The sequence below is a fragment of the Antechinus flavipes genome, chromosome 1 (genome assembly GCF_016432865.1).
Source record: "Antechinus flavipes isolate AdamAnt ecotype Samford, QLD, Australia chromosome 1, AdamAnt_v2, whole genome shotgun sequence".
Classification (NCBI taxonomy): domain Eukaryota; kingdom Metazoa; phylum Chordata; class Mammalia; order Dasyuromorphia; family Dasyuridae; genus Antechinus; species Antechinus flavipes.
The window spans coordinates 80,590,309-80,615,782 of record NC_067398.1 but is presented as its reverse complement, the minus strand read 5'-3'; the positions used below and the strand labels follow the sequence as shown (position 1 = coordinate 80,615,782).

Below are 25,474 nucleotides of genomic sequence, written 5' to 3'. Positions count from 1 at the left end.
AAAGACACCATGAGGCAGAGTGCTGTGGCAGACTGATCAGGACAGCAGCAGCAAAGCCATGGCCCATAAATTGATTTTATAGGGAAAATTTAACTGCAGGTTCATGATTGGGATTTCTGAAAGGGCATGGCAAGGGGAGACTGTTAAAGCTCAAAGGAGACCCCAAAAAGTTGGGGTTGCAGACCGGTGTTTCAAGGTCTCTCCAAATAATTTTCAGACTTGAACCCATCTCCAAGTCAAGGGGCAAAGTTTATTGTAATTGTAACACCAATTGAAACGGGCTAAGTTCCAAAATAATTTAGCAAAGAACCAGGAATAAGAAGATAAATTTATAGGTAAAAATTAGAGATGGGTGCTTTATGTCACTGATATGCTAATTTTATGGCTTAGAGGTAAAACTGAGGAGTTGTCTGGTATGCACCTCATTATTGAATTTTATGGGTTAGTCTGGTATGCACCTCATTATTGTCTCAGAAACTTTGTTATTGCTGACCAACAGATTATTATCTGTCAGTCAGCTCTGTTTGTGGAACTGCAGCATTCCCAAGGCCAGGGGTCTTAGGATTACTGTCATATCTCCCTTAGAAGCTGCACCCCATCACCGGACTCTTAGAGTAGGCACTCTCCTGGGAGGGTGGGACCATGGAGCTATCCTGATTTCCCTCAATGTCTTCTCTCTGCTTGCCTCAGGGATTCATCTTTATCACTTCTTCTTGATGGGGTACGGCTTCTAGGGGAGATGTGACAATAACTCTAAGATCTTCTGGTCTTGGGAATGCTATAGTTATACAAACATTGCTGGCTATTAGATAACAATCTGCTGATCAATAACCTTAAGATCCCATAGCCTTGGGAATTCTGTAGTTCCACAATTCTGGCAGTCAGATAACATTTTGTTGGTTAGTGATAATAAAGTTTCTGAGAAGATAATGAGTTGCATACCAGACCACTCTTCAGATCCACCTGTAGGCCATAAAATTAGCCTAGCAGTGATATGAAGCACCTGATCTCTCCTTTTTCTACAAATTTATCTTCTTACTCCTGGTTTAGTGCTAAATTCTTTTGGAACTTAGCCTGCTTTAATTGACATTACAGTTATAATAAACTATGTCCCTTGCCTTGGAGATGGATCAGAGCCTGCAAATTCTTTTAGGATATCAGTCTGGAAACCCAACCTTTTTGGAGTTTCCTTGGAACCCCAACACTCTGCTAACCATATTCAATTGAACATATATAATCTATACCAAATAACTTAGCATCTTAGGAAAGAGGTAATAAAGGGAGGAAGAGAGAAAATCTGGAACTCAATTTTATTTATTAGGTGAATGTTAAAAATTGTCTTTACATGTAATTGAAAAAAATAAAATGCTATTTAAAAGAAAAAAGGGACACTTTCTTCAAATTTCTACAAGGCAGGTAATATGATATTATCCCAATTATTGAAAGTTTTGTTGACTAAGTTACTCAATGTTCAGGCTTGTTAACTTGTTAGTATTCAGGATGGTCTAATGGGGAAAGAAACATCAAATCTGCAGGCTTTTCTATCACCTGCTTTTTTGTTATCTACTCCTACCTGCAAATTGTTAAGTTCTTGTTATTTTGGAGAGGAACTGAAATACAAGGGCTCAACTTTTTTTTTTTTTTTTTTTCTGAGGTAGATCTATTTGAATTGCCTTAAAGTTATCTGTAAAAGCTGTCCCCATCTTGGAGTCATTGCTGATTATCAATGATTAGCCCATTAATGTATTGCTACCTTGACTTATGATAAAATCCTTTTAATTCTATTTGTCCTGAATTTTGCCTCATTAATCAGGGTAAAAGCCCAAATGAAGAGTTTTCCTTTCAACATAATTTTGCAGATGAAGAAACTGAGGTAGTTATTTGCTCAAAGTTAATAAGTTTAGAATGAGGTCTCGGTCTAGCTCTTCTGATTCCAATTCCATTGTTCTTTTTCCTAATATTATACTGCTGTTACATTGTCCTATTTTATTTTCACATCTTCCTTGAGAAGTAGATAATGTAAAGATGATTGCTCCCTGTTTACAGATGAGGAAACTGAAATCCAGAGAAAATAGGACTTCCACAGTGTTCAGCCTGGCTTTCAGGGTATTTGGTCCATTCTCCCATTATCATTATGGTGATGATGTAATCATTGCTAACATTTCTATAATGTTTCATCAGAAAACCAAAAATTTTTGTTTTATATATATATATAACTATATATATAACATATGTCTTCAAGATTTGCAGAGACCTTTATATGCCCTCTTTCACACACCTTTCACTTTAGCCTGATGGCTACCCTGACCCACCTTCATTCCTGATCCTCTCCCTTTGGGGAAGAATATTCTCTTCACTTCTAGACCTTTTCCAATCCAAAAAACTTAATTGAATTTGATTTCCCAATCTTCCAATTCCCTTGGACAAAAATTCCAGGGATAGAGGGTTTTCTCTAGGATCCATAATAAACATCCTCCAGCCTTGAGAGAAATCCCCTTCTGGCTTGCTCTTTCACTAAAGGAAAAAAAAAGGAGTATTGATATCTTAGGTGTGTCAGAGCCAACAAGGATCTCAGAGACCCTTATCAATTCTAGTCTAGCTTCTTCCTGATCAGGAATCTCCTTTATAGGGAGTACTTGACAAAGTTATTTAATTTATATAAAGACTTCCAGGGAGAGGAAACTCAACCTACCAATTCATCCCATTTATATCTTGCTTGTGCAGGTGCTTAATAAATGTTATTTGACTAATTGAGTAGAAGCAGGTCATTCTACTTTGGGGGTATATCTCAATGTTAGAAAATTTTATCTCTATAATTTTTGCCAACTGTTTCTAGTTAGAACTAATTTAATCTCTCACAAGGAATCCCTTCAAATCCTTGAAAACATTTTAAGTCTTCTATTCTTCCTAGTTATTGCAAAGAACTGGAAACAAAATGGCTCCCAATAAATCAAAGAGGGCTGAACGAATTGTGCTATATTATTACAGTGGAATTTTGTGTAAATTGATTCAGAGTGAAATGAGAAGAACAAGATCAATTTACATGATGATCATAATAATAACTTAATAGGAAAAGACTTCAGAACTTTAAACTGGTTACCAACTGTAAATTCAAAAGATACCGATATCTTGTACCTCTTAGTAGAGAAGTGATAGATTAAAGAGTAAGAATCAGATAACAAATTCTCCAGTATGGCTAATATCTTTATTTTTTTCCCCTTTGTTATAAGAGGATCATAGATATGAAGGGGGTAAAAGGGGTATCAACCAATATCTTAATGTGTGTTTTTTTTTAAATTCCTGATTCCTTCAATTGTTGTTTTTGATGAATTCTCATGTCCTGTGATTTCTAGATATCCTATTTTATGCACAATCCCAGCTTATCTGATGAGGTCGAGGTAGCAATACCTAATTTGAAATAAATATGTGACAAATTCACACTGGCCATTCTCTTTGCCAATAGGAAGATTTATTCAGGAAAAGAGTTTACAGACAAAAACAGGAGATAAAATAGGCACCAGGAATGGCAAATATGAAACAGTTATAGCGTATAATTAGAATTTATAGTTTATAGTTAGGAAAAAGACAAGTTCCCCTGGGGAACTAACAGTTAACCAGGAGAAAGGAAGTACTCCATGAGGTGAAAGCAAGCCATTGTCTGGCAGGTTATATGCCCAGAAGAGTTTAGCAGACTAACCAGAGTTAGAGTAAGTAGAAAGGTACCACTGAAAGGAAGACACAATGAGGGAGAGAAGAGGGTACCTCACAGTGGGCTTAGTCCTGAAAGGGACTTTCTTAACCAAATAGGGGAAATGTAGCCTTGGGGTTTCTCAAGTGCAAAGGTGGGAATCCACCTGCCAGATCAGCTCCCCAACCTGTCTAAAGATCTGCCCATCAAGATAGTCTGGGAATCTAACTTCCTTTTTGTATGCAATCATGGTTAATAGAGTTTATAACTGTCTTAACTTATGTATTAAGACAGTCTGGGAAAGCTGCATTCTATCAAGGTTGTCTCAAAGGTTGTTGTGGATGTGAATTTAAAGACAGCTAGGCTCGTTGTTTAAAAGTACTAATGATATCATGATTTTTCTTCCCCTCCTCTTTTCATGACAACTTTGGGGGCCAGAGCACTGGGTGGGTGAGGGTTGGGCTTGAGCATGAGAGCTGGACCTGGTCAGATCAAGGAAGACTGGGCTCTTTCTGGATGTATTTTAACCTGCTACCTCACTTAGCCTCTGGCTTCAAACCGAGGCTCTGAACTTGACCCTTTTCCTGCCCCCCCAATTAGAATGAGTAGGTCTGCCTCCCTCCCAGACTTACTCTCCTAGCTAAGTCGGTGGCTCTCATGCATTGGAACTTGAAAGGCGCAAAATACCCTCCCCTCCTGCCTCTCATGTCATTATGACCAGTCACAAAAGCCTGGATTGTGAGAAGACAAAGGGATGGGGAAATGAAAGTCCCAGTTGCCTTGGCAACATAGTCCAGTTACTGGTGGACTTACAAGGGGCTCAGCTTTGTACTCTGCTGCCACATTTGCACCGTGGGGCCCCAAAACTCTGGGGACAGATTCTTGGGATCCAAGTCCTAGCTCAGAGATGTTGGGGCTAGAAGGAACAGCGTGAACTAGCCCTTGAGAGCCCAGTAGAGGAGCTCTAGGACCCCCTATACCTCCAGCCCTGTTAACCGTCTAGCCTCCCTGCTGCCCCATTAGCCTCAGATCTGTCTGGCAGCTGCTTGCCAGCCTTTCCATCTGTCTTAGGTCCTCCTATCCAAGGTCCCTATTGCACGGTGCTCCCCTTCCCATAGACGGCCGTGGGATCCTGGACAAGCATTTCAAGCTCTAGTTACCTCAGTTTCCTGAACTGTAAAATGCAGAAAATAATAAAGCCTACCACCCAGGATTGTTGTGAGGATCAAATATTAATAAAAGCCCTTGATCACTATTTCTTACACATAGTAACTCTATATAAGCGCATTCCTTTTTCCTAGTCCCTTCTCTCTCTGCTTTGGAGGGCTTGTATCAAGGGCCATACCTAGCTTTGAGAGATCAAGATCCAGGAACTTCAAAATCCCTTCTATTCTTAAAAGATCTGCACCGGGAAAGAGAAAGGAACAATTATTTGCCTATTCTATGCTAGGCTCTGTGCTGAGTGTTTTACAAAAATTATCTCACCTTTTGTCCCATTCTCTCTTTTAAAAATTTAAATAAAATTTAAAAATATTTAATTTAATCATTAAGCAATTAAGCTATAATTCTATCTTCTAGCTACTTTCCTACTACCTTAGCTACTGAGGTGGAAGGGGAGGGAGTAGAGGAGTATGGTCTGCATGCAAAAAAATTAAAAAAGAAATGCAAATAAATTCAGGAGGGAGAGAGTTCAGATAACTGGAAGGCTGAAAAAAAGACACTTTGCAGGGGACCAGGTCCTTGAAGGCTGATCTTTGCAGGAAGCTATAGATTCTAAGTGAGAGCAGAGGATAGAATGTGTTCCAGGCTTGTGCCAGAGACCTGGAACCTGGAAGAAGCATAATGAATTCAAGGTGCAGTCTGATAGGAATTTAGTCTGGATGAAGGGAAAGGACCCAGGGAGGAAGAGGGATTTGTTCAGGGTTATACAGAAAGCTAGACCGAGGGATCTCAAACCCTTATTTGTATTAGGAGCAATTGGTCAAAGACAGAAAGGTTTGAAATAACAGTTCCCAGACAGAAATGTTCAAAAATAGAACAGGCTGCTTTTTAAGTGCCCTGGTGCTGGAAATCTTCAAATGGGGGGTAGCATCTTGGGGATTTTGCTGAGGGAATACTCGGGCACGGGTTGGCCAGCCGGGGTCCCAGCCCTGAGAGGTGATGATTCTAAGATGGCATAAGGAACAAGACTAGGGTTTGAGTCGGGAGGCTGGGCTCCCCAGAACCATCTTAGGCAAAGCCCCTCATTTCTCTGACAGGTTCCTCTAGAAACTCAGGGATTAGATTATCTCTAAGGTCCTTTCCAGCTCTAAATCCTATGAGCTGATGATCCTTTTTTTTTTTCTACAATGTAGGATACGATTTTAAGGACCTTGGAAAACCTATTTTTTCCTTCTCTTTCCTCTTCCCTCTCTTTCACCTTCTCTTTTTCTCTCCTCCTCTTTCTCCTTTTTCCTACTGGGCAAACCTCCATGGCACCCTTTAGCTGCTTCCAACGTTTTTAGATTTATATTTAATCTTTGCAGTTAATACCCCAATCCCCGCTCCCTCTGAATTTCTTGCTCTAAAGACCCAACCATTTTGGTATTAATTTCACGATATCACGTGATGATGGTGAAAATGAATAATTTTTAAAAAATAGAATGGTGAATCAAATCAGAAAAACAAGGGGCGCACCACTCAGCCCGCCTAGACCCAGCGGCCCTCAGCCACAGGTGGCTTCATAACTTGCCCTTCAGGGGACCTAAAGGGTCCCGCAACAAAGGCGGGAGAGCAGGGTCGCTGCTTCTGTTGTGGAAGGGGTGAGAACGGCCGGGGCTCGCCCGCATCCTCGCCAAAGCCCTGCCGCGCCAGGTGGGAGATCAAGCTCAGTGTCTCCAGGCTTAAGACCCCAATTATCAAAAATTGTCTTATTTCCGAGAAGAATGGGGAAGAATGTCTCAAACACCACGAATGAAAAAATAAATAAAAAGTGAATGGAATGAGCGGCTAAAGGAAAAAGCCATGTCTTTACTACGTGCAAAGGGTTGGAACACACATAAACAAGCTTTGCCCCTCACTCTCTGGGGCAGGTCCCCCTTGTGTGAGGAGAAAAAAGGGATTAGGACCGAGCGATCGCAAATCTTCTCCCGGTCCTCAGGTAACCAGCAGGGGGCGCTGTAGGAGTGTAGCGGAGGAGCCCCATGCTTCAGCACCTCCGGCACTTGAGCGCCGTGTCCAGGCAGGCGCAGTTACCAAGGGAGATGGGACTCATCCTGTGGTGGGAGAAACCAAATAAAAAGGATGGGGAAGAGAGCAACCGCTTTTATGTAGATCACTTCTTTTAGTTACTCTCTGACAAAGATAACAAGCAGAAAGGTATTTTAGAAATGTTATTTGTAACTCTCCAGGTCGGGATTGATAGAATTTGGGATGTGTTTGAGAAGTCTCTGCGCACATAGAGGAGTCCCCCCCTTTTCTGGACTCTAATGGATCCTCTCCTTAGCAACCGGCCGCCGCGTCCTCCCTTAGAAACAGGTTGAGCCTAGCTTGAGCTCCTTCTCCCTCCGGTGGCCGTTGCTTCCCTCGGCTACCCCCCGGACCGAAGCTTTTGCGGAGCGGGTAGGCGTGGGGCGAGCCAGGTGATTGGTCGGGAAGTCCCGGGCCGCTTCTTTAAACCTTCCTCCCTCCCCCCCACCCCCCCCAGTCTTAGGGAGCGGAGGGTGTGGAAGCAGGAGAGGAATGGGGGATGTCTTGTGGGGGTGTCTCCCCGGTCCCTGCCCGGGCACGGAGGGCAGGCCTGGGGGAACTGGTCCAGGTGGGCGGCGGGGGAGCCCCAGTTAATTCTACTTTTCTCCTTGGCTGAACTTCAGAAGTGCACCTCAACTCAGTGATCAGTGAATTCAGCTCCAGTCTCTTCAGTTCGACTCGAAGTGATTTGAATTAATTCAGTAAACATTTATTAAGCGCCTTCTGCATGCCAGACACTGTACCAAGCGCCGAGTTACTTCCTATCACTTCCGGCCAAAACATTTAAACACTTAACCTTTGGGGACGTCAGTTTCCTTATATGTAAATTGAGGGGGTTGGATTAATAAAATGAAGGACCTCTTTTAGCTTTAAATCTTGATTCTTTGAGCTCTTCGGCTTAAGTGAACTCACTTCACTTCGTCTCACTTGCCTTCGTTTCTAATTTTTCCCTTTGGTGCCATGGTAATAATTCTTGGGTGCTCCTGGGATCTAGTTCCTGCTCCAGTGGGGTGATTTTGGGCAGTGTAATGAATTATTATTTTAGCTTAGTGTTGTGACATTTATTAAAATAATGCTATAGGTTAATAGAAACAGCAAAAAACCAAAGTATTAAAATGCAAGCTATGTAAAATGCGAACTAAAACCCAATGCGTCTACTGTATTCATTCGGTAGCTAACTAAAAGCTAATATTCTAAATATAATAAAGTGCTGCAAAACAATTGGCAATTTTCAGTTATCAAAATTGTGGAGTTTGCATTTTGTATCCCGTTTTCAATCAGAAAAAAATTCTTTAGTAATGTTATATAACATACATGGAAAACAAGGTAGAATGATTGATTTGTAGAAAGGCTCTGATATCCTAGAAGGAACCTTGGATCTGGAGTCAGAAGACCTCAGGAAAAAGAATGAAAAGTAGGGACAGAAAGGAGAGGGAAAGAAAAAGGAAAGAGAAAAGAGAGAAGAAAGATATAATCTGGCCATTAATTCTATGTAGTGGGCAAATTGCTTAATCATTTGAGACTTCAATAGTAATAATTCCTGCCTCCCTGCTTCATAGATTTATGTGGGACATTTTATAGGATGTACAGCACTATGGACTGCTGTTATTATTCTTTGATTTTTTTTTTGTTTTTAAAAAAAACAAACTTTAATCCAAAATTGACTAAAACTTTTTTAGTCAAGTTTTGCAAACTTTTTTCTACGAATGGGATCACTATTACCAATCAAATGAATCCAAATATGATTGTTTTTCTGGGGAGTAGCAGATTGAGTTCAGTCCAACTCAACAAATATGTACTTTGACTTGAACCATAAACCTAAGGAAAATAGGGTTAGCAAAGAATTTTGTGCTGGGAGAAAGATAATACAGATGAAAAACAAAATTCCTGTCTTCAGGGAGATCATAGTTAATGGGATGAGGATATGGCATGTGCTTGTATAAATAGGATACGTGGTAAGTACAGAGAAGAGATAGAAATTTTGTACTAAAAAAATTTGATGATGTGGGGAGAAAAGAATTAACTACTTCATCTTGACACAGCAACTTTTAAGATTTACAAAACTTTTCTCACAATAGTCATGTTTGGTAGTATTATCTTCATTTTATAGAAACTGAGGTTTAGAGGAACAAAACGATTTGCCCATTATCATGAAGATAGTTAAGTATCAGAGCCAGGACCTAAGCCTCCTGATTTCTATATGAGCTCTAGGCTTTGGTACATTCAATGTTCCAGTCAGAGAGTTGTGCAGCTAGTCCTATAAGACTTGAGTTGGTAATCATATAAAACCAATTGTTTTTATAACTAGAGATAAAGATTTGACCTTGGAGAAAAAGTGTCATTTTGCCTGAAATTTGGAGATTGGATTAACATATTGTTCTGAATATAGTCCACACACCTAAATGAATTATCTTTATTTTTAAATAGCATTTTATTTTTCCAAATACATGTAAAGATAGTTTTCAACAAACTTTGCAAGATTTTGTGTTCCAAATTTCCCCCCCCCCGAACCCCTTTCCTCCTCCCCAAGACAGCAAGCAATCTGATGTAGGTGAAACATTGCAGTTCTTCTAAACATATTTCCATATTCGTCATGCTGTACAAGAAAAATCAGATCATAAAGGGGGGAAAAACCCGAGGGAAAAAAAACAAATGACAACAAAAGTGAAAATACTATGCTTTGATCCACATCCAGACTCTATAATTCTTTCTCTGACCCTCTCCATTACAGATCTATTGGAATTGCCTTGAATTGCCTCATTGTTGAAAAGAGTCAAATCCATCACAGTTGATCATCACATGATCTTGTTGCGTATAAAATGTTCTCTGAATTCTGTGCACTTTACTCAGCATCAGTTCATGGAAGTCTTTCCAGCTTTTCTTAAATCAGTCAGCCCACCATCTCTCTCTAGAATAGTTGAATCACTTCACAAAAATGAGTTATCTTTGAAAGGAAAGAAAAATATATCAATTAGAGACTATGCTCAGGTTTTACATAAGCTAGGTTTTTTGAGGAGATTGTCCTTTATATTTTTTCTTTTAGTGATATTTTATTCTTTCCCAATTGTATGTAAAAACAATTTTTAATACCCATTTAAAATTTTTTTGAGTTTCTCTCTTCTTCCCCTTTTCCTCCCTGAGATGGTAAACAATTTGATATAGGTTATACTAGTGCAATGATGCAAAACAGTCATGTTGTGAAAGAAAACAGACCAAAAAACTCCAAAACAAAACAAAACAAAAAAAAAACATGAAAAAATAAAAAGAGAAGGAAAAATGTTATACTTCAATCTGTATTCAGACCATCAATTCTTTCTTTGGAGATGGACAGTATTTTTTCATCAAGAGTCCTTTATTGTATTGCTGAGAATAACTGTCAATTATTGTGCACCAGTGTTGTTACTATATACAGTTCTGGTTCTGCTCACTTTACTTTGCATCACTTCACATGAGTTTTTCCAGTTTTTCTGAAAGCATTCTGCTTGTCATTTTTTATAGCACATCAGTATTCCATTACTATCATATACCATTCCTCAATTGAGGGGCATACTTCCAACTTCCAGTTCCTTGCCACCACAGAAGGAGCTACCAGAAATATTTTTGTACAAATAAGTTTTTATCCTCCCACCTTTTGAAACAAAAATCTCTTTGGGATACAGACTTAAAAATCTCTTTGAGATATAGATTTACTAGTGATAGTGCTGGATCAAAGGATTTATACAATTACTGCCTTTTGGGCATAGAATTTTGCTTTCCTGAATGGTTGGAAGAGTTCATAACTCTACCAACAATTTATTAGTGTCCCAATTTTCGCCACATGTATTATTTTTCTTTTTAGTCATAATTAGCCAAACTCATGGGTATGAGGTGGTATTTCAGAGTTGTTTTAATTTGCATTTCTCTTCAATAATAATTTTGAGCATTTTTAATATGATTATAAAGTTCTGATTTCTTCATTTGAAAACTGCCTGTTTATATCCTTTGATCAATGATCAATTGAGGAATGATTTGTATTTTTATAAATTTGACTCAGTTCTCTACATATTTGAGGAATGAGGACTTCATCAGAGACACTTGTTTCCCAGAATTCTGCTTTCCTTCTAATCTTGGCTGCATTGGTTTTATTTGTGCAAAACCTTTGAAATTTAATATAATAAAATTATCCATTTTACATATTGTAGCATTCTCTTTCTCTTGTTTGATTATAAATTCTTCTCTTTTCCATAGATCTGACAAACTATTTCAAGCTCCTCTAATTTAACTATGGTTATCACCATTTATGTCTAAATCATATAATTATTTTGACCTTATCTTGGTATATAGTATGAATGTTGATCTATTCCTAGTTTCTGTCACATGGCTTTCCAGTTTTCCTAGCAATTTTTGTCAGATAGTAAGTTCTTGTCCCAAAAGCTCAGATCTCTTGAGTTTATCAAATACTAGGTTATCATGATCATATAAATTGATCCACAGCTCTTTTTCTTAGCCAGTACCATACTGTTTTGATGATGACTATTTTGCAATATAACATCTGGTACTCTGTATAGTTTTCATAATTATTCCCTATATACCTTTACAGTGTCCCTCAATGCATTTCCCTGCAGTGGTCTATTCTGCTTACAATCTTGTTGCAGTGTAACAGGAATTTAACTCCAAGGAAGAGTTAACATGTCTGACCCTAATCTCCAGTGGCTTCTTAGTGGATCCAGAATTCCCAATCCCAGCCCAATCTCACCTTCTAGCCTCATTCCTTTTCCTCTCATATTCTGAGATTCAGCCAAACTGGACTCTGTTCCGTTCCTCTCCTAAAACCCGCTTCTCTGTGTTTGTGACCCTGGCTCTCCTCGGTGCCTGAAATACACTTTCTCTTCTCATTCATCACAAAGCACTTTGCTGCCAGTTATCCAGGGACTGTCAAGCAGGAAAGTCTAAGGCTATAAAAATGTGTGTCTATTGATGGTAAACTCAAGTGAAAGTCCAACTTTCAGCTATATTCCTATGATCATTACTTGGTCACGTGTGTTTTACAGGCTACTGTTATTCCTTTCATGGGAGTCCCAGGGTTTTTTGGGATAGGACTCTGTATCCACGTTAGTTTTTCTGACTTGTTAATCACTCTGAACTCATACTTGGCTATTGTCGGGATTAAAATTATCCAATCCACATTAAAAGAAACTGAGCTCATGGCATTTTATTAATAGCCTATGGGGGAAAGAGGGGATAATTTGGAACAGAAGGCCTTGCAAGGGTCAATGCTGAAAAATTATCCATGCATATGCTTTGTAAATAAAAAGCTTTAATTAAAAAAAAAAGAATACTTAACAGTTGGGGGGCAGTTAGGAGCTACAGTAGAAAGAACACTGGCTCTGGAGTCAGGAGAACCTGAGTTCAAATCCAGTCTGAGACACTTAGTCTATGTAACTCTGGACAAGGCAGTCCTGATCACCTAAAAATAAACCAAAACCAAAACCAAAGAGAATATATAGCAGTTTTTTTTTTACATTTGACAGATCATGCTAATGTATGTAAGTAACACAACTGGTCTAATCTGTTTCAGTGGAAAACTTTTTTCTGTACAATTACAGTTTAGGAAAGCTATAATGTAAAAATATATAAAAGGAAAAATATATCTATTGAATTCTTTAGTCATGGCTAGTGATTGGACCCGTGATTTTACAGATGGGGGAGACTTCTTTCCTTTAATGCACAATTTTCTCTGCAGTTAGTCTGAGAAGATTTCTTAGAGTAGTGAGCGATAGAGTGGGCTGGCCCAAAGTTCTCATGGCCAAGAGGAGTCCGAGATGGGCATTGAAACCCAGGTCTTTATGCTTCAAAGTTAGCTTCCTATTCATTACATTTTAGCTTGATCTGGTACTTTAGAGGAAGGGGAAATAAGCATTTACCAAGCATCAGCTCCATGTTGGTCACTGTACTAAGTCTTTTCTAAATATTATCTCATTTGCTCCTTAATAACCCAATGAGGTTGGTACTATTATTATATTATTATTATTAAAATAATAGTTTACAGTTGGAGAAACTGAGGCTGAGGTTAAATGACTTGATAAGAGGCCAGATTTGAACACTTGGAAGGCAAAAAGCAGATAGCCAGCAGTTAAATACAGCACACACAAACACACTGCCCGTTAAGGAGAGACTTTTCAGATCACTTAGCCCATGGCACTCCCTAATAGCTCAATGACTGTGTCTAGACTCTGGCAGTCCCCAGCAAGCTGGGCAAAAGCCTGGTCACCTGTCTTGGTCTTCTGTGCTTCCTCCTCTTCAGCAGGAGCACCTTCCTGTCACCCCCTTTTCTGCCCAGAGTCCATCCCCTGCACCGCCACTTAGCTGTGGGGAGGAGGGGACTGGCTGTGTCTAATGTCCAGCAGCTGCACCCAGACCACCGAACTGCTTTCCTGTGCAAAGGAAGACTTCCCAGAGCTGAAAATAAGGCCTCAGAAGGCTTGTTCTCGAGGAGTCATTAATGTCTTTGCCAGAGCAGCGCTGAAAACTCCAGTTCAGAGGTTAAAAAACTGGCTCAGTTTGGAACGATCCATGTGGTGGAACCCACTGTAGACCAGTGACCTTGCTGGTTAGAGAAGTTAGAGAACAGGTGACTTAGAAAAGAAGGGGAGGTGGGGCCTGCGGGCCAGCCACAACCTGAAAAGGAAGCTGGAGCTGATGAGGAGGATTAGGGATGGAAGCTACCCCAATAATGATGATAATAATAATAGCACAGTTTAGGAAATACAGGCATGGTGATGGAATGCAGTGCCTCACACATAGTAGGTGCTTAATAAATATTGATTGATTGAATTTATGAAGAGGAAACTCTCAGAGGGGTCTATAATGCTAAGAATAGAAGGATGACCGAAGATCTTTCACTAGAGATCAATCACCTTGTGGATTTTCTTACAGGACGTTTGGCCTCCTTTATATGAGAAGGCAAAATGGATAAGAACAAAAAGGAAAGACCGGGAACCTCCAAGAGCCCAGATGCTGATGAGGATGCTAATTCTCCATCTGACAAGTCCAAGATGTATCCAATGATTAAAACCCGTGGGTTTTATTCTGAAGTTCTTACTCCTGGGACCTTAAATATTTTAGGGGTAAGTATTTCCAGACTTTTTCCTGGCTATTGTAAGTATGGTGAGCTTTTAAAAATCCCATCAATGAGTTTCTCTCTATCTATTACAAATGGAGTTCTCAAGTGAGTTTGGTAATTGCCCATATTGCTTTGCAATCAGTCTATATGTACATCACTTCCACTGCCTTGCAGAGGAGGGGCATTGGAATTTAGGCCTGCTTTTCACACTTGAAATTAGATCAATTAAGTCATGGAAGTTAGTCTTCTGATTGTTAGCAACCTGCCTTTGTGGAGCATTTTAAAATTAAAAAACAAAAACAAACCACTTGATTTGTATCCATTCTCTTTATCTTTCCCTTAGCCCTATAAAGGAAGCAATGCAAGTTATGAGGAAGTCCAGAGAAGGGTCTGCCTCTTGCCCCTCCTTTCTCACCTAAGGTTGCCCAGCTTGTAAATGGTGGAGCTAGGGCTTGAAGCTTGGGCCTCTGATTCCAAGTGTGTCATAGCCCCATGTGAAAATGGGGTCTTGATGATTTCCTGAAGGTACCAGGAGGAAGGATCAGCATAGGGTCTTTTGAGTAAACTTAAGTAACAAAGCTGAGGAGAGGAAGAGTAGGTTCCTTCCCTTTCTTCTCCTTCCTTTTCCATGTGCTGGGCTTGGCAAAGGAGATATTACAAGTGTGACACAGTTCCTGCCCTGTTGGGAATTAAAAGTCCATGGGCACAGGAGGTCAGATAAAACAAGAAAATACAAAGGATGTCGGAGGAGATGGAGTGGGGTGAGATCTGCAGACAGGGGGTGTTAGACCAGAAGGCTGGCTGGGGCAGGAGGGACAGAAGGAGGGAAGCTGGAGAATGGTGGGGAAGTCAGGTCTGGTGGTTTGTGCAGGGAGGCTTGGGGAGGAGAACCACCACGGCTGCCGTTTGCTGTTTTTATTCCATATGCCCATTCCCCAGATTATTCTCTTGCTCCTATGGAGCCCTAGAGAGATCCCATCCTCTTCCAGGCAAGTTCAGCCACTGGCAAATCTGCCTCTAGAGCCTTCTTCCCTTCCAGCCTCTCTAGGACATAGCACCCTTGCCTGCTGTTGGGGCCTGGAACCAGACTTGGGAGAAAAATGGGTTTGTGGGTACCTGCGAGACCCAAATGCCAATTATGTGGTCCACCAAGGTGGAGGACAGGAGGTCTTTGTTCCCTCCTTCCTGCCAACTTCTGCTTTCCAGCTTGACCCTCTCCTCCTTGAAATGCTCATAACTCTTCCTCTTGGGCTGAGTGCGTGCGGTTGCCATCTGGGGACACAGTGATCCAGAGGCTTCCTTGGCCTTTTTCTCCTCCTGTCTAGACAGAAAAGGGCGCATGCCGCTGGGAGTTGGGGGAAGGTGGGGTTGGTTTTAGTTCGGTTCTGCCCTACCAACCTGAGTGTAGAAGGGTCTTGTTCATCTTTAAAATGAGGGCAGTGTATCTCCACAGCCTATCTCATATCTAAATCCCGTGATTCCATGAGAAATCCAGTAAGATACTTGAAGAAAATTTGAGGAGTGACAAGTAGAGGGAAGGATCTAGGAGGAAATAACATAAGCTCTCCATTCATTTTGAGATCAAAACAACCAGTAAGACTTGTTTCTAACTAATGTTTTTTTTTTTTTTTGGACCAGGGAGTGGTCTGAAAAATCATAGTTTCTACTTTTTGTTCTTTGTCAATTTTTTAAACAATTATATATTTTTATTTTTATTTTTTTACTTATCACAAATTTTTTGCCCTCTTTCCTACCTTTCTCCCCAATTTCCCCCTACCCCAGGAAAAAATAAATACAAATCCCTTGAGATGTATAAGCACAGTCAGGCAAAACAAATCCCTATATTGGCCAACATTCATCCTTCATATTAGTCCATTGCCTCTCTGTTATGAGATGGGCAGTATTCTTCATCATTGGCTCTTTAGACTCGTGGTTGATCATTGTGATTCAGATTTCTTAAGCCTTTCAAAATTGTTCATTTATTACAGTATTGATGTCCTATAATGTGTTCTGATTTACCTTGTTTGACTTCTTCCAGCTTTCAGTTTTCATCGCATTCCTATGCCATACTTGTTTATCTACTCCCCAGTTTCTGGGCCTTATTTCCATTTCTTTGCTATTACAGAAAGGGCTGTTATAAATATTTTTGTGCATATAGGTCCAGTTCTTCTTTTTAAAGAAATCTCTTTGGGATATAGTCTTCATGGCGGAATTGCTCAGTCAAAGGATATGCCCAGTTTAATAATTTTTATTGTTCCAAATTGCTTTCCAGAATGGCTGTACTGATTCACAGATTTATCGGCCTTTTCCTTTATGGGCCTGTTTTCCCACAGTTCCTACAATATTTGTCATTTTCCCTTTTTGTCAACTTTGACAATCTGCAGACGTGAGGTAGGACCTCAGAGCTGCCTTAATTTGCACTTCTATATGTATTAGTGATTTGGAGCATTTCTTTAATCTGGCTATAAATACTCTTCATATTATTATACATATATTGCTTTAAATAATTTCTTCCCTGTCATATAGTCCCATGACTATTCATGAATAAAAAATGATGAAATAACAGATAGGATAGACTCAGTCATCCTTGAAGGAGAGGTATTTGTAGTCCTGGAGGCCCAGGGCTTTGGTGGAAGCAGTGACCTGCTGCTCATTCTCCTGCTCTTGGGTCTGCTCTGGAGGGAGTTCATTCTGCCCCCAGTGAGGTCCTAGGGAGCTGCCCCCATTCTTCAGATGATGCTCAGTGTTTCTGATTTCAGAATGTCAGCGGCGGTGCCATTGTACACAAAGACCTCCTCCGACAGGCAGACCTGGATGAGTACACCCCAGATGGTAAGTCTTGTTCTGGGGACTTGGTGGCGTGCCGGGCGGGGGCAGGGGCTGCACAGGGGAGCTCTTCCTGCCCACCTTGCCTTCAGTTTGTTCAAGGCTGACGCCATGTTGGAATTGACCCGTGTGCTGTCTGAGTGTCCTGAGGTACCTCCTGGTGCTGAGTAACTTTGAGGAATCTAGGGCCGTTTCCCCTTTTAGGGACAAGCTGGGTTTCAGTTCCTGCCTCTGGAAAAGGAGGAAATAATCCCTGTATCTGGGTATGGAACCAGGCAGTGTGGTCTCTGTCACGAAAGCAGCTCTTGTTACCATCATCCTGAAGAAGAGCTGCTGGGCCAGGTGATGGGGCCTTTCCACCAGGCGTTCTGGGCCCTCACATTCACCTGGATTCAGTGATTCCCTGTCGTGTTCAGCAGCTCCGTGTCCTGGAGGCTTCCTGAGTCTCCTTGGGCAAGTGGAGCCAAGAGTTGCCCATCCTTGCTTCCTGTAGAGGGACAATAGCCTGGAGAAGCTGGGGAGGGTGGGCTGTCCCTAGGCTATGCTGTCCACTGTGACATTCAGGCCTGGCTTGTGGTTCTAGAGCCCTCTATGACCACGGCTAAGGCAGAACCAAGGTGCTGTGATAGGAGGAAGTGGGAGGCAGATTTTAGCTCCATAAGTAAAAAATTCCAAACATTTAAAACACATCCAGAAGGCAAACAGGTGCCTTGGGAAGTAGTGAGATCTGAAGGACTTTGTCAGGCCCAGGGGGGCAGATTGGACTGGAGATCCTCCCAACTCTGAGGTTCTGGGAAGCATGATTCTCTTCCTTGAACCTGAGATCCTGAATCTGAGAGGAAGGGAAATGACTTTGCCAAGATGACATACTGAGAGTTAATGGCAGAGGTGGGACTTCAGACCTGTCAGGGCCAGCCAGGAGTGACCAGGACGGATCCAGCTGCTCCTGCCCAGCAGGCCCAGCGCTTGGGCCTCTGTTTCTTCCTGGCAGCTTCAGTCAGAACAGTGTGACCAGTATACCAGGGAATGTTGTATTAGAGAGACACAGATAAAATGGAAGCCCAGAAAATAGCTCCAGTCACGTTGTTCTGGGTTCCCAGATCTGTTTGAAGCCCCTTCTTTACAGGCTGGGGTCTCCTATACAGATCTGCCTCACTCAGACCAACGCTGGGCTTCCTCTACTGTCCCTCAGTCTTGGCAATTGCCAGTTGCAGGCCTCCTTTCAAGCTGTTAGTGGGGTACAAGAGCCCGGGCATTCTGCTTTTGGTCCTATTTGGGCCCCAAAGACCCAGGCATCCGGGGACCTGTGACATTTTTGGACACCTCAGATTGTCTGGAGTTTTTCTCTCTCAGCAGTTTCTGCCCTTTGATGCCCTTTGGGGCTGACTGGAACCGGTGCTTTTTCCTTTTTCCATCTGGTAATTCTTCAAGTAATTGAACCTTGTCCCCTACTCCAGCCCAAATACTCCCAGTTGTTTCTTCTAGTGCTTGTGCAGCCTCTGGCATATTCTTCAGCATGTCATTGGCTTTCTTAAAAGGGAACGCCCAGAAATAAACCCAGTGCCCCAGCTAGTCCGACCAACGGGACTCAGCAGGAGAGCCACCAGGAGAATGGTCAGGAACAGAGGCTAGAGTCTTTCCTGTGGCTCAGTCTGAATCTTAGTGCAGGAGGCAGGAGAGCCACCAGGAGGATGGTCAAAGATGGAAAGTCTGTCTTCCAGTCCTTCTCTATGCCTTACTACAATTACATCCTCACAGCACCCTGAGTATGTGTGACCCGGAGAACTGTTACATCCCCAGGCTAAGTACTAAGTGTATATGGGAACGAGAGAAGCATCACCTCATCCATCACACTGCGTTAACACCTTGTTGCCAGCACACTTCTCCAGAGTTCCCACCCTCTGCACTTCCTAATTTCTCTCTGGTCATTTTTCGGTGCAAGGACAGCCCTGGTGGGGAGCCGCAGCACCTAGCAGGGCTGGCAGAAGGCGGAGACCCTCTCCCAGCTGAGGAGGGAGTAAGAGTGGGGCCTGCCACCCCACCCCCGGCTCAGGGCTGAATGGCTTCACTCCGTGTGAGTCTGGGGAGGAGGTGGCAGCAGGGAGCTCATGTATCTTTTCCCCATTTGGCTTAGGCAGCCCAGGTACCAAGGAAAGCAATGCTGGGTAGGAAGGTTTAGGGCCTTTGGGAAGTGGAGCTTAGGCTCTGGGACCCTTGAGACTAGTGGGGTGCTCCTTCCTGCCCTGCCTTGCAAGCTGAGTCAATGCTGGGGATATGCTGCCCTGAACCTTTTCTCTCGGCTCTGGCTGGGTGCTTGGTCTTCAAGCATAAGACCCCATTAAGTTGGCTTGGTCCCCCCCATGGACTGGGTCTGAGTCACAATATTTAGCTAATTCAATTTGACTCATGCTAATTTCAAGCTAAAGCTAACTTGGGGTTCACTCTTGCTCTGTAGGGGTAGCTCTTCCCTGGAAGTGCCCGTTTCAGCACTTTTATTAGTTGTCTCCCCCACTTCTGGTTTTGAAGCAGATCTGATCAATGCAGTCAGTGCCTTCCCTAAAGTCAGTGATTTTAAAATCACCGCCCTGGGATGTACTTCACCTGGGACTTGGACCACTCATAAATGACTTCTCAGATCCACCAGGAATAGAGGAAAGGCTCGAGGCTTGCTAAAGGTGGACTGCTTTGTGACCGTGAAAAAATCGTATAAAGGTGTTATTATTATTCTTACTGCTGCCCTTCTTAAATTCTCACTCTTCCTTTACCAGTGTTGGGGTCTGGGGTAGCCAGGTTGTCTAAGCACAGAGCCTAAAACAGTGTTAGGATTATAACTGAGGCAAGAAGAGAAGCAGCCATGTGATCATCTGAGTTTTAAGTGGGCTTTTGTTCAAGAGGACTTTTGAAGACAGTCCCACCCCAGGTGGAGATCTTTAGAAACCTCACCTTTACAAAATCTAACCAGAAAACCGAGTTATAGGTCAGCCTCCCTCTCCCCCCTCACCTCCCATTATGGTTCTCCTACAAAAGGTCTGCTCATACTCTGCATCTTTTTTAGGGCTAGATCACCATGGAATATTCCCTCACCATGGCATCTTCCTCTTGGTAAATTGTGAGTTCCACTAGGGAACTTGTCTTTCCCCTTGTTAACTGCTAAAATCCCTTTTCCTTGCTAAAGACTGTTATTTGTGGATTTATCCAGCTCTTAGCAGTGTAATAAAATTGTGGCTCCTTGAATTGGATAAAATCTTTATTTTGAAAATTCCAAAGCTATGAATAGTGTAGCCTCAGGGGCTGACTTTGAATGAAATGCCCCATTTGGCTCTGATGCTGTTTTGTGAGAGGGACATTTAAAGAGAGTTATCAGGTTTATAAAAATGCTTTAGGAAGCCAGCAGGACATCAGAGGTGGTGCAGGCAGTGCCCCAGCCGGTGGTGGCCCCTGGGAGAGAATGCTGATGACCCGGCAGCTGCCGCATGGACCCCAGGTTTGGCCTGGCGATGGGTAATCCAGGAAGCCAAGGCTCTCTAGCAGTCCGAGTACATGATAATCATTGATCACCTACAAGTACAAGGTGCTACCGAGATTGTGGTATAGCCAGAGCCTTTCCCCATGCCCCTCCCTTGTGACCCGGAGACCTAACTCTGATTAACAGACTTCTAGGTACTGGGAGCCACAGGAATGACAAGGAGATAGAGAGGAAACCCTGGGGGAGATTGTAATGCATTCGATGTTTGTAGTCCAGTCTTTACTTGAACAAGGAAGCCTTTCAGAGGATATGAAGTTGGGAAAGATACTAAGATTCTTCTGGTTTGGGGATAAGGCAAGGGAATTTTGATGGGATTAAATCATACTCTTAGATTGTACAGTAACTTGGGCTGCAGTCTCCATTGACAGTAAGCACAGTATTCAAGATTAGAACTTTGGAATCCCTCGGCTGCGTGGTGGAAAGAGCCTGGACCCCCACATAATGGCTTCCCTATTTGGGATTGTCCCAAGCTCAAACAAAGGAAGTTTACATCATCTTTACTCAGTACAGGCCAATGGTTCAGGCTTGGGAGAAGAACAAAATGAAACACTTATAGACCATCTAATAGTTAACAAAAGGAGATTTACTTAACAATAAAATGGAAAGGCTATTTTTTGGGGGGAGGGCCATGGCTCCCCTGTTTCTGTCTTTGCCAGAATATGTGCCAAACCTAAGGGAGGATCTCTAGATTTTGATATATAGGCCATAGGGAAGCCATGTCAGTGTTATGAGCTACATCCAATGGTCTGTTCAATCAATTAAGTCTTGAGAAGTGTGCTATATTGCCTTTAAGAGAAAAACTAATGTAGTCCGTGTGGCAGGGATCTTAGCAGAGATTGTTCCTACCACTCATGACCTTAATATAAAAAAAGAGGGAGGTTGAAACAGATGACCTTTTAAAGACCTTTTTAGTTCCTAAATCTATGATCTTATAATCTAGTGACTTGGGGGAGAGAAAGTTTTATCTTTTAACTAGAATCTAAGCTTTTAAAAGTTGTTAAAGCTTCTTTGAGGAATTTAATTTATCTGGTAAGCAGATGTAAGAAACAAGTTTTGCAGTAACAAGGAGAAACCTGGGAATCTCAGGCTTCCTGTGTGGAGTCTAAGGTCTGCCCTGTATGGTTTATTGACACCCTCTTTCCCAGCCACAATTCTCAGTCTTCATGTTTGACTCATAATTTTGTTTCCCCCAGCTTTGACTTTCCAGACTCCTGAAAATTTTGAAGAGCACTTAACTGAGGAAATGATTGGAGCTACCACTGAAATCTTGGTGAAGTCAGATTTTCCTCTCAAGGCTTTTGAACCCAAAGTTCAGGTGCCCTTCCAGACCCTTCCTGGCCAATGTCCAAGGAAGATTGAGATAGAGAGGTAACTCCTGGGGCCAGGCACAAATTGCTATGGGGATTGGGGTAAGAGTGGGGAAAAGAAGGAGAGTTCAGGGATTGGAAAAACACTTCTTTGACCCACAAATATTACTTCAAAATCTGTTCTGACTTTAATTTTTCAGATAGTCTGAAGGAAAAGGGGAGAGGGAAACCCACATACACTCATTTCCTTTCTTTTTTTTTTTTTTTTTTAAAGCTTTTTATTTTCAAAACATATGCATGGATAATTTTTCAACATTGACCTTTTCAGCACCTTGTGTTCCAAATTTTCTCCCCTTTCTTTAGGTGGCAAATAATGTTAAAATATATGTTAAATCCAATATATGTATACATATTTATACAGTTATCTTGCTGCACAAGAAAAATCAGATCAAAAAGGGGGAAAATGAGAAGGAAAATAAGATGCAAGTGAACAATGACAAAAAGAGTGAGAATGCTGTGTTGTGTTCCACCCTCAGTTCCCACAGTTCTCTCTCTGGGTGTGAATGGCTTTCTTCATCACGAGATCATTGGAACTGGCCTTAGTCATCTCATTGTTGGAAAGAGTCACACATTTTTTTAAAAGAAAAAGTCCTCTATGTGCCCTCTAGCATCTATAACCAAGTTCCCACATTATCTCTGGGAAAGACCTGGTAACAGAGGACTGGGAGGGATTAGGGCAAGAAGTAGGGTGTCCCCCAGGGCACAGTGCTGTCAGAAGTGAGCAGCAGTAGGAAGCTTGGAGGCAATGGAGATCCTTCTAGAGGGCTCCTTGGTCTCTTCTCCAGCCCACCACCCTGCCTTTTAACTCAAGCCAGAACCGTTCTCTGGAAGAGTCAGCAAGGGTATAGAAGTAAAGTTTTGGGGAACTGGCCAGGGGGTCAGAGCACAGCAGGGAGGCTCAGGGTCACCCTCCCTCCCCTCCCAGTCGGGCTGAGTCATGCCTTTGGCTTGGAGTAGGCTGGCAGAAGGCAGCCGGGATGAGAACACCCTACAGGGATGTTCCCTGTGGCTGCTGTTAGAAAGCAAGGGATCCACAGGTGGGGCCAGCAGCCCCCGGCCCTGCTTGGGAAGCTAGCAGCTGATCCTCCCATGACATCCACTGCTCCTGAGAAGGCCCCGGGCAAGCTGTCAAGGCAAAGGGAGGGACCCTCAGCAAGCGCTGCTGAGGGGAGCCAGGCGCCTTCCAGAGGGGTGTGTTTCAGCTGAGCAAAGTCCCCTGGCCTGAGGGTCGTAGTGTGGATCGCCAAGCACCAAATGTGTGCACGTGGTTTTTGTTTTAGAAAGCCAGACCCGTCAGCCCTTGGCTTCATAAAGCGCCCACAGTACTTTAGGGAGCAGAACTGGATTTAGATGAGAGAGACCCAGTAGGATGAGTGAGTACTCTGGGGACATCCCGGGGGCTCGCCCGTCTGTTCCTGGGCACCTCTGCTGCTCAAGGCCCGTTACTGGTCTCGCTGGTCTCTGTGAGGCAGTCGCATGAGTGACTACTGCAGTCAGCAAGGCTGGTCCTTCTACTCTCTCCCTTCTAGGAGGAAGCGGGAGTATCTACAGCTGGACATCCACAAGCTCCTCGCTGCAGAGGGTATAGACTCAAATATGCTAATGCCCAGACACCCTGATCCCAGGAACATACAGACCATTGAGCAGAAGCGTGACCCTCTCTTTCCCAATTATCTTCCATTGCAGGTGAGAAAGCCATTCCAGTGGCTGAGAAGGGTTGGCTCGGGGAAGAATTTAGCTGCTAGGGTAGGAAGCTGTTCTGAGATTTTGATGATGATAATAGGATGGCTCGGATGGCTAGAAACTAGGGCCTTTAGTCCCCTTCAGAAAGGAATAAGGCCAGTTAAAAATCAGCAAGCGTTCATGACACTTGGAGCTTATAGTTCACAAGCTTTCTAGCCCCTGAGCCTTGTGAGATCAAAGACTCTAAGACAGAAACATGGCTGCGGAATCTGTTCTCAGAACTCTCCCAAACATTAATTGGAGTTTCATAAGCAACAGAAAGAGTTATATGCAAATGAGGAATCTGGGAATCCAAGAGGTCACACGAACCCCAAGTTTTTCTCTGCCCTTCCTATATTCCTGGTGAGAATCTATGAAGATGACTCTATGCACCCAGTCCTCCTCTCTCCTTATCATCACATCGCCAACTGCCTGCCATCTTCACCTCTGCTTCTTGCAGCACAGTTTTAGCATCAGGCTTTCAAGACACTTTTTGTCATCTCTTGATCATTCATCCATTCATGAATTCATTCAACAAAGCATATCAGACACCCACTAAGTACAGTGATCTCTGTGATGGCACTAAGGAAAGAAAGTCCCTATTTTAATGATGCTCCATCTAGAAGGGGAAATAAAGCACAGACACAGATGAGTAGAGTGCAGGGCTCATTTGTACTAAAACTCACTTTGGATCACGTAAGTAACAGCCAGCCCTCACATTAATCTCTAGAGATTCAGGGAGCTTGCAGAGCCTAGTGGCTGCTATGGATTCGTCTGATGGCCAATAGCAAAATATATGCTATACTGCTTGATTTTAAAAAGTATATATTGAATTTAACAAGGTAGTATTAAAACTTTCCTCTTCTGTGTTTATTTTTGTTTTCTAATGTGTATTTTTAATGTTTTATTAATATTCTTGTTTCTCTCTTGAAAATCTCTTTATTATTTCCCATTATCTGTCATCCTACTATCAGCCCTCCCAACACTGTTATGTGCCAGAACATGAAACCAGTTACTAAGTCGAATTGAGGAGACAATGGTTAAATGTGGTTTAGCATTGCTTTAATCCTACAACAAATAATGGTTTCCTAGTGATATAATGATTGGTATATACTTAGTGTGGAATATATAAGGAGGAGCTCTCAGGGCCAAAAGGACAAGCGCTCTAGAAGCTCTTGGAGGCTGAGACAGATTCATCCCATCGTCCACCTTTGTTGTGGCTGGAGGCTGAAGCACAAACCTTTGGAAATTGAGGAGATTCAGAAGCCAAGGAAGGCAGTCGCGCAGAACTAAAGAAGACAGAGAAGTGGTGGCAGGGTGTCCTGTGGAGAACACTGAAACCAAGATCCGGAAGGTCTCCAGAAAACTGGCTGAGCCCCAAGTGAAGGAGATAAGATTTTGAAGGAGACAATAAAGGATTAGGACTTTAATCCCTGGCTGCACTTGTGATTATTGAACTGAAACAAAGGCTGCCTCCAGAAGCCCCCCAAGAATATTATATTTTAGAGAAGAATATTACACAACGCCATTTTAAGATTTTGTCATTTTGGCCAATCTGGTATGTGAGAGGTAAAATCTCAAGATTTGCTTTAATTTGTATTTATTATTATTATTATTATTTTTAGTATTAATAGTATTTGTTAGTATTAGCATTTTATTAGTAGTACTATTTTGGAGTTTTATTTTAGTAAATGTTATTAGAAATTTGGAGGGGTTTTTTAATATGGTTATTGACAGCTATATTTCATCTTTGGAAAACTGCTCACTAATAAACTTTGACCACTCTTATTATTCTTATATATTTGTATGAATTCTTTACATGTCTCAGTTGTAAATTTCCTTGTAAGAGAGATTTGTTGGAAAAACTTTCCCATTTAACTGCTTCTCCCCTAATCCTATCTGCATTGATTTTGCTTATACAGGAGCTGGATATTACAATTGTTCATTTTCTCTTTTTGATCACCCCTAGCTCTTGTTTAGGTAAGAATTCTTCTCCTAGAAATAGTTTGGTAGTT

The 25,474-nt window shown here is 42.1% G+C and overlaps 1 protein-coding gene across 1 annotated transcript in view; it reads left to right on the top strand.

Moving 5' to 3' along the window:
- The first annotated feature begins 7,191 nt into the window (after nt 1-7,191).
- DNAH1 (dynein axonemal heavy chain 1) overlaps nt 7,192-25,474 on the top strand; it is a 148,268-nt gene continuing 129,985 nt past the window's right edge. Inside the window, exons 1-5 of the mRNA XM_051985319.1 lie at nt 7,192-7,288; nt 13,832-14,022; nt 16,778-16,850; nt 21,564-21,738; nt 23,267-23,423. Of these exons, the coding sequence (XP_051841279.1) occupies nt 13,864-14,022; nt 16,778-16,850; nt 21,564-21,738; nt 23,267-23,423 (564 nt within the window). The 5' untranslated portion in view covers nt 7,192-7,288; nt 13,832-13,863. The remainder of the gene's footprint in view (nt 7,289-13,831; nt 14,023-16,777; nt 16,851-21,563; nt 21,739-23,266; nt 23,424-25,474) is intronic.